Here is a 13,967-nt window from a genome sequence, read left to right on the forward strand (position 1 = left end):
TTGGAAACAAATATAAAAGAAGCAAGCTGGGAGGGTCATAGATAGTCTTGATGTCTCCAGTCCTGCATGGCCAGGTCATCATGGTAACCTTGCGCCACCTGCAGGAGTCCTTAAAGTTACAGGACCCTATAGGTTTAGGTATTTTGATAATAACAAAAAAAAGGTCATAGTTGTGGTACACATCTTCTACCCTTCTCAAGTCACACCACTTTGTTTAACTTGATGCAGGATCATGATGATGTCCAATAGTATTTTGGTGGTCCATATATATTTATTCCTCTATTTCTGAGCATCATTGCTCTGTCGTAGTTTATATAGCCCGAGAGTGTGTTCTGATTACTTGGTGTTTTCTCGTTACTGACCTGGCTTTGTATCGCCTATATTGTTTTTCTGTATCTTTGAACCCGTCCTGTTTAATCGCGTTTTGAATACCTCTGACATCCTTGATCAGCGGCTCTAACTGCAGATTGGGCTCAACATATCAATGGCTACCTAGTGCAACAACCTGGTCCGTGGATGCCGAGTTGTAACTCACCTCAGAATCCACCTCTAAGTGCCAGCATCCATTAGTGGCTCCAACTCCAGATTAGGCTCAAACATGGCAGTGGCGACAGTGCACTCCACATCAGAGAAGGATGTATACCGATCTTCACCAGGCTTTGAGGATCAATTTCTGGGATTCCCTGAGAAATTGGGGTATCAGCTGGGCATTGTTGCCATTACACTTACTGGGCATACCCACCACCTCAGTTTAATAACGCATCTATCTACAATTGGACAACTAGGCCTTAAGCATTTACTTCAAGTGCATGACTGTGTTCTGTCGTTGGCGGGTATGGGCTGATCTGGGTTCTAAAACCAGGATTTTCTTTGGCACCCTACTAACCACCCCTACTTCTCAAAAGGAGCAACTGTAGAGCAACCCCTTTTTTCTGTTGATTATTTATGTCTTTCATTATTTCTCAGTAAACAATTACTCTGCATGACCATTTGGAAGTCACGTGGTTGCGCAACTGTTCTTCTTCTTCTATACTTTAAAATACTATGCAGAAACCTTTGTAGGAATGCACATTTCTCCATAAAATATTTTTTCCCATATTTACTGAGTATGCACAATGGAAAAGGTCTTGTGAAACTTCAGAGAGATGAATGCCTATTTTCAGTGTGGAAAATTGCTTAAAGCTTACATATAATGAAATGTGCTTATACACATTCTTCAGGAATCTTCACACATTACTGAGTGAATTAGAAATTATAAAACACAAAACACACAATTTTACTCCTAGGGCTCCTTTAATGGATTTAAAGCATTGGCTGGTGAATAACATTTTTTGTTTTGTAGCTTTTACCACTTTACATATTTCTTTTTTGTTGTTGTTGGAATAAAGCGATTCAAATTAAAATAAAATGTACATAGTCACACAAAATAATGTTCACAAGCCATTGGTAGAAAGGCTGTCATTTTACAGGGATCAATATTTTTCATCTATACACACAACAAAACTATTACATGTTTTTTGCAAAGGGTTTGAATTTGACATAATTCTATGGATATCTCATAATCAAGGAAATTCATTTTAAATTCAATGTTCCTAAAAAAATCCGAATACCTGTAAAATTGTATATGCATATGTTTGAATATTTTTACCACCCAGAATTTCTTTCCTACCTCCCTAATATGAGGCTTTTAGGACCCAGACAACCTAACTAGCTGACCTGTCCTAGCTCTCTTCCAGTGTTATTTACTAAAATGGTTATTCAAGGTACATTTCAAATTTAAGCCCAGAATAGTTGAATAGAAAGCATAGCTGGCTTTTGAATGTTTTCAGTTCAGCTTGACCTTTCATTTGAAATACACTTTCAATTCTCACTTTTGTGAATAACCCTTTTTATGTTCCAGACAAAGGCACACTGGATATGAGATACAAGGATAATGTATGTGGGAATGTGTTTCAGACACAACTTCCCTTACACTGTCTTATCTAGCCCTGCCGTTCATGTCTCTATACTTATGTTGTCATGTCATTTATACAAGCAATCACTATTGTTTGATATAGATGGAACACATGGCAACTTATATTGCTTTCTAAATGCTTTTGCATGTTTAGCCCACCTCAATCTATTTTACCATAGGTGTATCTATGTTCCACAATGTTTTTGTCCTGTACGTTTTGTTTGAGTAGGGCCTTTCTCCACTTGTGTACCTGTATGTCGATGTGACACTTTTCACATATTGTGCAGAAGTTGAGTGTGTGCTTTGTGTGTGAAAAAAAGTAGATTTAGGTTTCTGTGCCTTGCTATATGCGTGAAAAATAAAACTGCAATTTCTTCTGTGTACTTCATATTTCTCATGCAAAATAGATTGCTGCACGCAAAAAAGCATGCATACCCTCGCCTACTTTTCTACCAGAAATTGTGTAAAAGCAGAGTCAATCCAACAAGTTCTCTCCTGCTATTCTGAGCTGTTATGTATCCTACGGTTTATATTTTTCCAGTATGTTTTCCCAACAGTTCACATCTGCTAGCCAGAAACCATCACCACATTGTAGATGAAATTAGAGTAATTAAATAATAAATAAATATGAATAGCACATTGCATTGGCTAGCTGGGTAGTTGTGTGTTTATGAGTTGCGTTATGTGTGTGTATTCCAGTCAATGACAGAGGAAGGCAGCATACTACCGTAATCAGTGACATGGATTATTTATAGAATTAAACAGAAAGGTAGACCTAAAAACCTTCTCAATTTGTTGACAACCCAATTTTTAATGCATAAAATCCAGTTTCAAGTAGTCAGTGAAATAATAAGAAGAACTAATTATGGCTTTTACATGAGAAAGGAAAAACACTGTTTTTAAACAGAAGATTGGATCCCACCATATGAGATATTAAAGGTGACCTATCATCAGGTCCACTTCAAGTAGGAAATGAAATTCCCTAAAATATTGTGCAACTCATATCCCTATCAAATGTGCAGGAGTGGCAAGCTTCATTCTCTAGATTGTTTTGGACTGTTAGATTATTCTCAACATTTTCAACTGTAGCAAAGATAATTGCAGTCCATGCTCAGCTTGTTCAAGAAGCTGATGTATTTTCATTCTCTTGGATTGGGCGTGAAAGAGCTGTCAACGGTATGTGGAATTCATATATTCCAGGTGTAAAACCAATCAAGAAATATGGTGGTGCCTTTGGCAAGAATAAAGAAGTACTTAGTTAGAGCTCCCCCTAAAAAGTGTTAAAAAAGGCAACCCTAGCTGGAGGTCATGGGTGCACAACCTTATTGCAAATTAGATTAATTGTGTAACATGAGTTTTTCTATTCTGACAGTGAAATGATGACATAATTTCACTGTGTACTTTTTTATGCCAAAGGAAATGTAAGCAGAAAATTTAAACCAATCATGTAATCTATAATCTAATCTAACTAGTTAGCTAGTACAGTATGGAAGTCCAGAAAAGGCCATGTATTTTTACAATTTTTCAGACCTGTTATCTCAAGAAAACAACTTGTTTTTTTGCGATAACAAGTCAGAAAAATATTAAAAATACCTGGCCACTCTGGGCTTCCGTAGTGCAGTGTGTAGCTAAAGTGAAAAGTAATTTTTCCACATGAAGCCATATTTTTTTTTGTGACAAATCTATAATATGTTTAATGGAGTAGTCTAGTCACAATAACCACTACATGTTGTGGTTATGGTGCCTTTAGATTGCAGAAGTCATCCCTAGTTGTTGGTTCAACTATTTGCAAGCAGTTTGACCAAAATCGGGGTCCCAGAGGCACCCACAGCTTAGCCCTTGCTCTTCAGAATTGCTAACGAAGAAGTTTTACTTCCACATTAGCAATATAAATTTCATCCATATTTTAATGCCAGTTTTTGGCTGTGCATGTCAGTGGAGATTTTTTTTTTTATCAATCCCCAGAGTGTGAAACAATATGCATTCTAATTTCACATTTTAAATGGACACTGTAGGTACTATAACCATTTGTTCTCATTAAATTGGTTATAGTGCTTCGAGTCCTCCATTCTGTGTTTATCAATTTTTGAGTAGTGTAATACTGTATGAGGGTCCCTGGCCACCCTCAGTTCAGCCCCTACTAGAGTTAAAGCCAAAGTTGTGATTGTACAGCCATCCCTTCTACCACAGAAGGAATGGGCTGCTGGGGACTCTCATTTAGCATTAAAGCATTAAAACTGTTTGATGCTGAATGGATGGACAGCACCAGGGAACTCCAGACACTATAACCACTTCAATGAGATGACGCAGTTGCAATGTCTACAGTGTCCCTTAAATTTTTTTTAATTTGGTGGGATTTAAAAACACTAATATAACTATATATTTTTAGTTTTTTGTGATACTGCACTTTTAAGCACTTTTTTTTTTTATCTTTAAAGCCAACACTCAAACTCTTTATGCTATGTAGTCATATCAATCTGCATACAAGAGTTTAATCAGTTACAGGTCACTTTCTCCATACAAGCCAGACGAGAAACAGCTGTAATCGAGAGCTCCAGCGACGGATCCAGGTCCTTTATATGGTGGCATCTTGGAAACACAATACTCAGCTTGATCTGGAGGGAGCTCCCTGCGAAGTTCTTGGGCTAGTATGTAGGGCTATAAAAAGATTAAAAAAAACATAGCTGTCACTCTATTTTTAGCTAATAAGATCGTTTATTATAATAAACTTTTACCAATAAACCTGCGGAGGCCAAATGACAAAATATCAAGAATGCTTTCAGGTTATGCATGCAGTACAAACAAAAAGCTTAAATACAGGTCCAGCACTGTTACAAATGAATATACGAGACTCTTCGCACATGTAGATTTAATATCTCAGATTTTTAATAATTATTGCAGAGGAATGGCCAGTTTCTATGATGTACTCTTGCTGTCTATAAATATCACAAGCATCTAAGTTTGAAACACTCATCGTTATGATTGCAGAAAAAGAGAGTTAATGATAAAAATGTGAATGCCTATAAGATACACTGCTGTTGGCATCTACACTTATCAGCTACAACATTAAAATCAGCTGCCCCAATATCGTGTAGATCCTACTTTTGCTGCCAAAACAGCTGTGCTGCTGTTTGGACTCCACAAGATCTCAGAACGCATGGCTTAACTAATTAAAATAGGGGAAGGGGCACTCTGAGCACCATAACCACTACAGTGTATGGCTATGGTGCGTGGAGAGTTTCAAAGTCTAAAATTTGGCCCCTCTTATTGAAATGTCTCACTTCATAATTTGCAAGATATCAGCCCAACCTTCTTCAGTGATTGGCAACCACAGAATTTGGGTTTTCAATAATACCTCCTGCCCTCTGTAAACATATTTTATTCCTAACCTGATTTATCCATTTCCAATATCCCTTTTGTTTCACCTCTTTATCTCTGTTTTTATTCAATTTACCGTACTTTAATTTCGGTAAATTACCTTTTTATTGACTTTATGGTATACAGACATAAATAAGTAAAATGTGACCTTTTCTATTCTTTTTGTAAAACATTCAGCAAACATGATATTTTAAAAATATTATAATAATTATTATTTAGCCCTATTATTTCAGGGTATTACAATTTATTGAAAAGCATCACATATCATACAGAGAGATATAAACCTTGGTTCTTCTTTCTATTGCATGAACATCCTAGTCTATTCTTTGACCGGGCACAAGTAGAATGTCACAATGTTCCAAGCTAAATCAGCCAATTATAATTATAAGGAATGCATTGGAAGCACATTCATATATTTTACCATTAATGTCCTCTGGTTAATTCATGTGACCCTCTGCTAGAAAAGTCACGTGATACGTGTTTGGTGAAAAATCTTGTACAGAAAAAAAGACTGGGTAGTGAAGCAAATCACAATGTATTTAATCAATTTAGAATATTTTCCAGACTGTTTAGGGTGGAAATAACTTCTGACATCAACCAACCTTATCAGCTGCCAGGATTCTAAATGCTGCAATGACTTGTTCTGCCGAGTCGGTTTCTGCAGTCTCCCTTGTCATGAAGTCAATAAATGACTGGAAGGTTACATATCCTGACCCATTGGGGTCAACTAGGACCATGGTCCGTGCAAACTCTGCTTCCCCCTGTAAGAATAACAAATATGTGGTAAATAGAATGTCATTCATTTTAACATTCTGCCATTTAAATATGCAGAAATAAAGGTATTATGATAGATTATATCATAATACATTGTATTATGATCTATATATATATATTCTAAATTCATTTGTTGAAATATTTAATTTAGATGCAGCTATGGCAACATAGTCTTTCATATCATGGCGGCTACTTCTTGCGTCATAGATAAAATTAATCTATAATATGCAACATAATCTAATTAATACTTTATTATAGTCAGAGGTGTATCAATCGTATTTCTTCATTGCCAAATGTCATATATGGCTTATGATAGTGGTTATGGTGCAAAGGGGTTAAGGCATATATCTACCTCCCTCCTCTGTTCTCAACTTGTGTCTCCTACCTCCATTTCCCAAACAATTGTGATTCTTTTATTTATCCCTCCCTATTTATGTCTCCAACTATACTTTTGCTCCCATTTACAGTCTGTCCACACTCTATTCTCTATCCAATAACACACCCATTCTTTGTCTGTCCACCAAGTCAGATTACGCATAAGGAGCCCTTCTCGGCAGAATTCATAGGCTGGTTGAGGAGATCAGTAGATCTCCTCAATCGTCCCTGTATATTTGTTTCATTTTAGATTTTTTTGTAATTATTTAATTCAAATGAGCAAGTAAACAATGGTTCCATAATGGGATAATGTGACATATCACTGAAGTTTTTTTTACAAGTGCATGTTTTTTTTTTTAATAATACACAAACTTGTGGTTCATACCAGATCATAGCCCATTGATATCAGACAAGCTCTGAAGTCATCATGGTCCATCAATCCATTCTTCCTCTGTAGTCATTGAAAATCATTTGGAGGCACAAAACCCGTGTAGGACCCATGTTGGACAACAGATGACAAAAAAAGGAAAACAATCCAAACATTATGAAGATTAAAAAGGCAAATACAAAAATTAAAACAAACATTAATTTGGTATAAAAAACAAGTAAGTAACACATTTACTAACCACTTAATTACCAGTGATTGTTTACTATAAATTACAATTTGGGGGGTTATAAACAGTTGATGGTAAAACACTGTATTTTTTGTTTGCTGGCACTAAAATGTTTTTCCATGGAATTAATTATCCACGTTAACAGTAAGAATATCAAATGAGAAGGTGTCAGAATGCACATTAAAAGCCACCAGGTACTAATCAGAGCTTGCTACAACAAACCTTAAAAGAAAGGCAATTAAAAATAATCAAAAAATAATTGGATTCTGACAAGCTTTCACAGTCCATAACCTTCACTAAACAAGCACAACATCCCTAGCTAACACTAACGTAATGTTTCAATGCTACAGCTGAGAGAGACAATGAAACTGTGAAAGAAGACAAACACGTACATTAAATAAAATAAAATACGCCAATAAATCATATAGGGTAGTACAAGAGATGGCGGCTATTTGTTGAGTTCTTTTGTAAATTGGGACCCCCATCTTCTTGATTTTGCGGGGGCAACTACTGAGTGTTCTCTCCAGTTTTGGTTATCCATAGAGATCCACACACATTTTTCTTTCTTGTACAGTGTAATTTTAGTTTTACTTTATTGTATTTCAATGCAATTTAATGTATGTCTTGTACATAATGTATGTAGCATGTACATGCTGTGCTTTGTTGCTCTCAGGTACCACATTGAAAGGTTTTCAGCTTGAGCAGCTGAGGTTTTGTTTATATAAAGGGGGTTAAACTTAGTTTTTTTTTATATCTGTTTAGAGGTGAGTACCATTTTTTGGCTACAAATGCACTATTCTTAACACGAGTTAGGCTAATGGTAGGTATGGATGGATCATTAATTGCTCTGAAATATGAGCAATCACCGAAAGTTTATATCTAAACAAGGGGACATCATTGAATCAGGAGATTGTTGTAATTGTGCTGTTATCTCCAAACGTCTCTCAGGAATTGTCCAACTTATTTTGCATTAGTGAGGTTGAGTAGAGGTGCTTCTGATATCTATGCAGATCATTCTATACTGGGTATTTAAAGATCAATTATTATGATGGTTTGCATTGTCATTGGTTCTTTACACTTAATGAGTACAAACTGGACACACAATTTGAAAAAAACATGCTCCACCTTGCCTTATTGTTTATTTGTTTTTACATTTAATTAAAATCTAGAAATCCTTTGCTGCCTCACTATCAATTATTGTCTGTCTTGTATGTCTGCTTTCTATTTCGCAGGGTCTTACTTCCATCATTTTGGTTCAAACTACTTCTACTTCTATTTTATTTTTTTTTTATTTTTTTTAATACTCCGTTTGATACAGATAAATATTATGTATGTTTTAAAATCAAATTGGGATACTTCTATTGTCCTTAAGAATTCTAGAGGTTGTTGAAACTTACAATTGTTTGTATACTTGCTAATTACCTTTACTTGCTACAGAGATGTACTCACCTGTGGAATGTCATAAATAAAGAATTAAAAATAAAAACATTCTAGAGATATGTGTACATCGATATGTGTACATCACCTATGTTTTAATCATCAAAAGGGTTAAAGAGCATGACGTTTCCCTTCCACTGTAATAGTTGTTTCCACACATACTTGACAATATACTGACATCCTGTCTCTGATCACTGTGTCCCTATTAGCATGGAAAGCTGTGCCAATTTACTGGGTAGAGATTAGGAATACATGCCTGAATGGAGAGGTAAAGGACAAAGAAACACTTAACTAATGTATCAAACCTAATTATTATTATTATTATTATTATTTTATTATTTATATAGCGCCAACAAATTCCGTAGCGCTGTACAATGGGTGGACTAACAGACACATAATTGAGATCAGACCACTGGACGTACAGGAACAGAGGGGGTTGAGGGCCCTGCTCAATGAGCTTACATGCTAGAGGATCATTCCAGAGTGTGTAAATCTTCAATTAGAAACAAGTTATGCTCTCTCTGTTCAGGCTGTTCTCTCTTTCTCTCTCTCTAAATTTATGGAATGAACATCAAGTGTCATAATATTGTTTATATGCCATTATCCAGACAATGATGTAAGGACAAACCATGGGCAAATCCACTTTAAAATTATACAAACTAAGATACTGAATGAATGGCTAAAATAGACTTAAAGGACCACTATACTCACCCAGACCACTTTACCCAGACCACTTCAGCTCAATGAAGTGGTCTGGGTGCCAGATCCCCCAGGTTTTAACCCTGCAGCTGTAAACATAGCAGTTTCAGAGAAACTATGTTTACACTGCAGGGTTAATCCAGCCTCTAGTGGCATTGAGCACGCAGAACGTCCATAGGAAAGCATTGAGAAATGCTTTCCTATGGGCGTTTTTAATGCATGCGCATTCGGCTCCACTCAGAAGCTGACATCGGAGGAGAGGTCACCAGTGCCGGATTAAGGTAAGTGGCTGAAGGGGTTTTAACCCCTTCAGCCCAGCGGGAGCGGGGCCCTGAGGGTGGGGGGACCTAGGGATTATATAGTGTCAGGAAAAAGTTTGTTTTCCTGACACTATTGCGGTCCTTTAAAGTTTACCATCATGAAGAGCACAAGCGAAAGCATTTTCTGTAAACCACAAAGATTGGCCAATAGCCAATAACTATTTTAACACTCTAAAGGTAAAATTTCCCTCCCCTTATTATATCTCTGGGGGAAATAGAAAGGTTGCACTCACAGTAATAATTCATGTTTATATTTATTTGGACTAGGTATGTTGATAAAAAGCGGAGCTTGAGGAAAAAAGTAAAAAAAAAAAATAGCATCTTACCCATTAAAGAACACATTCCATGCCTTACAAAGATATCTAGGGGGTGCGCAAATGATAAATGGAAACTAAAAGTGGAGTGAAGATAATTAAGGAACACTATAGTGTTAGGAATACAAAACTGTATTCTGTAATCTTAACACTACAGTGTCCCTCTGCCTTTGCTTCCTGCCTCGCCTCCCTCCTGCCATTAAAGGGTTAGGTTTTTCTAATTTTTTTACATATTCTTTTTAACAGAAAATCTATTCCTTTCAGAACACGATGAAAGGGTTATTATATATAAAAAAAAAATTTTTAGGGGACATTTCCTGTTAAACCAGGAAATTATATTGTGTACATTTTTATTTTCTCTCTATCAAAGTGAATTAATTGATTACAAATCTTCAGTATAGAGATACCCTAATTTCCATGACATCAGGGAAACATTTATACTGGTGAGCCACATATAACAAAACCAGCTAACTCAATGCCTTCCCCCCATGATCTAGACTTAACCACTGGACACACAGAGAAAATGTCTGGTGGATCAATGCACCAACATGTGACGTTGCACATACATACAATGTGATGCAACTGACAAAAAAACTGTGCCAGCAGTTAAAGGAACACTATAGGGTCAGGAACACAAACATGTATTCCTGACCTTATAGTGTTAAAACTACCATCTAGTCCCCCTGGCTCCCTCTTGCCCCCTAAATATAGCAACATCTTACTTTTGTTCAAGTCTGCAGCTGTTGGCTCTGCCCTTGATCTGCCTGCTTGGCTGACATTCATTAGAAGTGTTGTTCTGAGCCAATCACAATGCCTTGCCATAGGATTGGCTGAGACTGTCAATGAGGCAGATCAGGGGCAGAGCCAAACACAGTCCTGGGCAATCAGCATCTCCTCATAGAGATGTATTGAATCATTGCATCTCTTTGAGGAAAGTTCAGTGCATTATGCAGAGGGAGGAGACACCTAATGGCAGTGCTGCACACTGTGCAGCACTGCCCACAGGTAGCACCTCTAGTAGCCATCTGAAGAATGGACAGTGGAGTTATTCCTAGACTGTAGTTCTGGTTCTGGTGACTATAGCAACATTTTAAGGATAATTTATTATCCCAGCCAGGATCAAAAGTCCATGATTTCTTTAGAGGTTAATTAGGAGTACGGGAATTCCATATGGCAACATTTAAAAGACATAGAGCACTTTAAAAGTAAATATGGTTCTAAATGCAATAAAATAAGAACTCAAAATAAAAAAGCTGTCCTGTAAACGGTAGAGGATTACAAATGCCTTGATAAAATAGTAGCACTACCCTATCAGTTAGTTTGAAAATAGCTCTTAACGCAAGGTATGTGGCTTATTGTAGTAAGTCTAAAAATAACTTTGCATGAAGGGATTGCTTTGTAAAGTGTTACTGATAAAGTTATATTTGATACCGAACAGCAGATGGGCCTAATCTCACTCTTGTTGGGGATCTGCTAAGGGACTGCAAAAAAAAAAATCTGTTCACTTGGGAAGTTTAGTAACAACTTATTTTATTTATTTGTAGGTTGAAGGAATGCTTGTTCTAAAACACGATGATATACGTAGATTAGGCTAGTATAATAATAGTCTATTGTACCTATCAAGATAAACATGGTTTAAAATGCCCACAAAAGATAATTCATTTGGATATGATGCTTGGTACAATTATTATAAAGTAAGCTGAGCAATTTTTTTAATTTAAATTACTAGCCCAAAATAATATTAATACTGTTTAAAAGAGGTTTTATTAAGTAAACATATAACATTAATAAAGGAAATAGGGGTTGCACAACCACAATGTTCTTAATGGCTGGGTTAATCGGGGGGGGGGGGGGGGGGGGGTACCACTTTATTGTGCCTATAATGTGTAACTTTGATGATTCCGAGCAAAGGGCTTTCTTCACTGTCTGAACATTACGTGTTTAAAACTCAGAGCAGGCATAGGAAACCAGCATTAAAAGGACTTTGGTTTCACTTCAAGGAAACCAAACTGTTAGGCTGAATGAGAAAACTGCAAGTGTGTAATGCTTGTATAAAAACCCCAATATATTCTAAAATTACATTCCTGCTTCTATAATACTTCATATATTTCCACTATAAATGCACTTTACGTTGATATATTGTATGCATATTACTAGAAATATAGATAGCTACTAATGATATACATAATAAATAACATAACCAACTTTTGTGCCAAATAATGTATCTCACCTTGTCAAAGTGATTAAACGAGGAGCGGAATTCATTAATTTGTTCTTGAGTGATTCCCTTGGCATCTCGAGTCAGCATCTGAGTTTCAATTTCATTGATGGTTCTAGCGATAGTAGTTAGCAGGACCTCCCAGCCCACACGGACGTGCTACAGTTCAGGAATAAAATGTATATTCATTACCAAAATAAATTAGATTGTATTTTATTTTATTAATACAAAAATCAGTTGTCTACTTTATATAGCTTGATACAATTTCTTATTTTAACACAAAGTATTTTTAAATTATTTATTTGAAATGTAAAATTATCCATGAAATGTATCAAACGGCTTACAGATGATAAGGTTATTCGTAAGCTAAAAGGCCTGGTTAAGTTGAAGTCTATGTAAGGATGCGACATAGTAAGATGGACTTGCTTTATTGAAGTACTGAAGAGGCTGGAATTTGAAATAATGTTACTTCCTGGGGATTGGGCCGAGTGGTTCAGATTATGATTTTTATTTTTTTTAATTTCTAGTGTATATTTGGAGCCTCAATAAACATATAGTACTCTTAAAAGAGACATTGTTTTCACAGTCTTATTTCATCTAGCTAGGGTGTAGAAAGTATATACATGCTTACAATAGGTAGGTATTTTTATACATTTGTGACATATTGTATTTTCATTCACTGAAATTAAGTGCCTCTGGCAAATGTGTTTGTCTTTAAGAATTTTGGACACTGCAAGCTGTTCTGACATACAGATCGTCTAGTCGGGTTCACAGCAGGAAAGTACTGCTTTACCAAAATATAACAAAACACCTTGTCTGGATACAGAAAATAATCATTAGAAAAAATGTTTTGCCTTCTCAGATCTGCCTAAACATGATATGTTCTCATTTATATTTTCACCAATTGTAATATATCATTGCCAGCATTTGCAAAATGTCTATACATGGAATATGTTTATTGAACTATCTTAAAATACATATTGAATGCAATTTTAACATTAACTATCTAAAAAAAAAAAACGTAATAAAATGAAAGATATATACAATCAGGCATGTCATATATTACATAGTTAAATTGTTACATAGTTACATAGCTGAAAGGAGACTTGCATCCATCAAGTTCAGCCTTTCTCACATATTTGCTGTTGATAAAAAATGAAGGCAAAAAACCCAGTCTGAAGGGCTTCCAATATTGCAACAGACTTGGAAAAAAGTCATTTTTGACCCCAAAATAGCAGTTAGATATCTCCTTGGATCAATCAGCTACTACCCCACTAATTAGAAATTACCGTATTTATCGGCGTATAACACGCACTTTTTCTCCCTGAAAATAGGGGGAAAATGATGTGTGCGTGTTATACGCCGATATACCATATTTACTTACCTGTCTTGAAGCGTGGGCCGGTGTTCAGCGCGCACCGCGGTACTGGAACTTCAATTTCAGGTTCCGGTTTCTGGCGGGACTGAAAGGAAGTGTGCACACTTCCTTTCAGTCCCGCCGGAAACCGGAACCTGAAATTGAAGTTCCAGTACCGCGGTGCGCGCTGTGAAGCCGGCCCACGCTTCAAGACAGGTAAGTAATTATGGGACAAGGGGAGGGAAAGTGCACTAGGGGACACTATGGGAGGGGGTGGAGAATACTATGGGAGGGGGGGGAATACTATGGAAAGGGGGGGAACACTATGGGATGAGGGGGGAACACTATAGGAGGGGGTGGAGAATACTATGGGAGGGGGGGAGAATACTATGGAAAGGGGGGGAACACTATGGGATGAGGGGGGAACACTATGGGAGGGGGTGGAGAATACTATGGGAGGGGGTGGAGAATACTATGGAAAGGGGGGGGGACACTATGGGATGAGGGGGGGGGATACTATGAGAGGG

At 36.7% G+C, this 13,967-nt stretch overlaps 1 protein-coding gene across 1 annotated transcript in view; it reads right to left on the bottom strand.

Annotated features, from left to right (window-relative positions):
- Positions 1-1,274: 1,274 nt before the first annotated feature.
- Positions 1,275-13,967, bottom strand: part of ACTN2 (actinin alpha 2) — a 72,448-nt gene continuing 59,755 nt past the window's right edge. Inside the window, exons 18-21 of the mRNA XM_063443647.1 lie at positions 12,096-12,242; positions 6,867-6,932; positions 5,935-6,093; positions 1,275-4,612 (exon numbers count right to left, since the gene is read on the bottom strand). Of these exons, the coding sequence (XP_063299717.1) occupies positions 4,454-4,612; positions 5,935-6,093; positions 6,867-6,932; positions 12,096-12,242 (531 nt within the window). The 3' untranslated portion in view covers positions 1,275-4,453. The remainder of the gene's footprint in view (positions 4,613-5,934; positions 6,094-6,866; positions 6,933-12,095; positions 12,243-13,967) is intronic.

This window comes from Pelobates fuscus, chromosome 2 (assembly GCF_036172605.1).
Source record: "Pelobates fuscus isolate aPelFus1 chromosome 2, aPelFus1.pri, whole genome shotgun sequence".
NCBI lineage: Eukaryota > Metazoa > Chordata > Amphibia > Anura > Pelobatidae > Pelobates > Pelobates fuscus.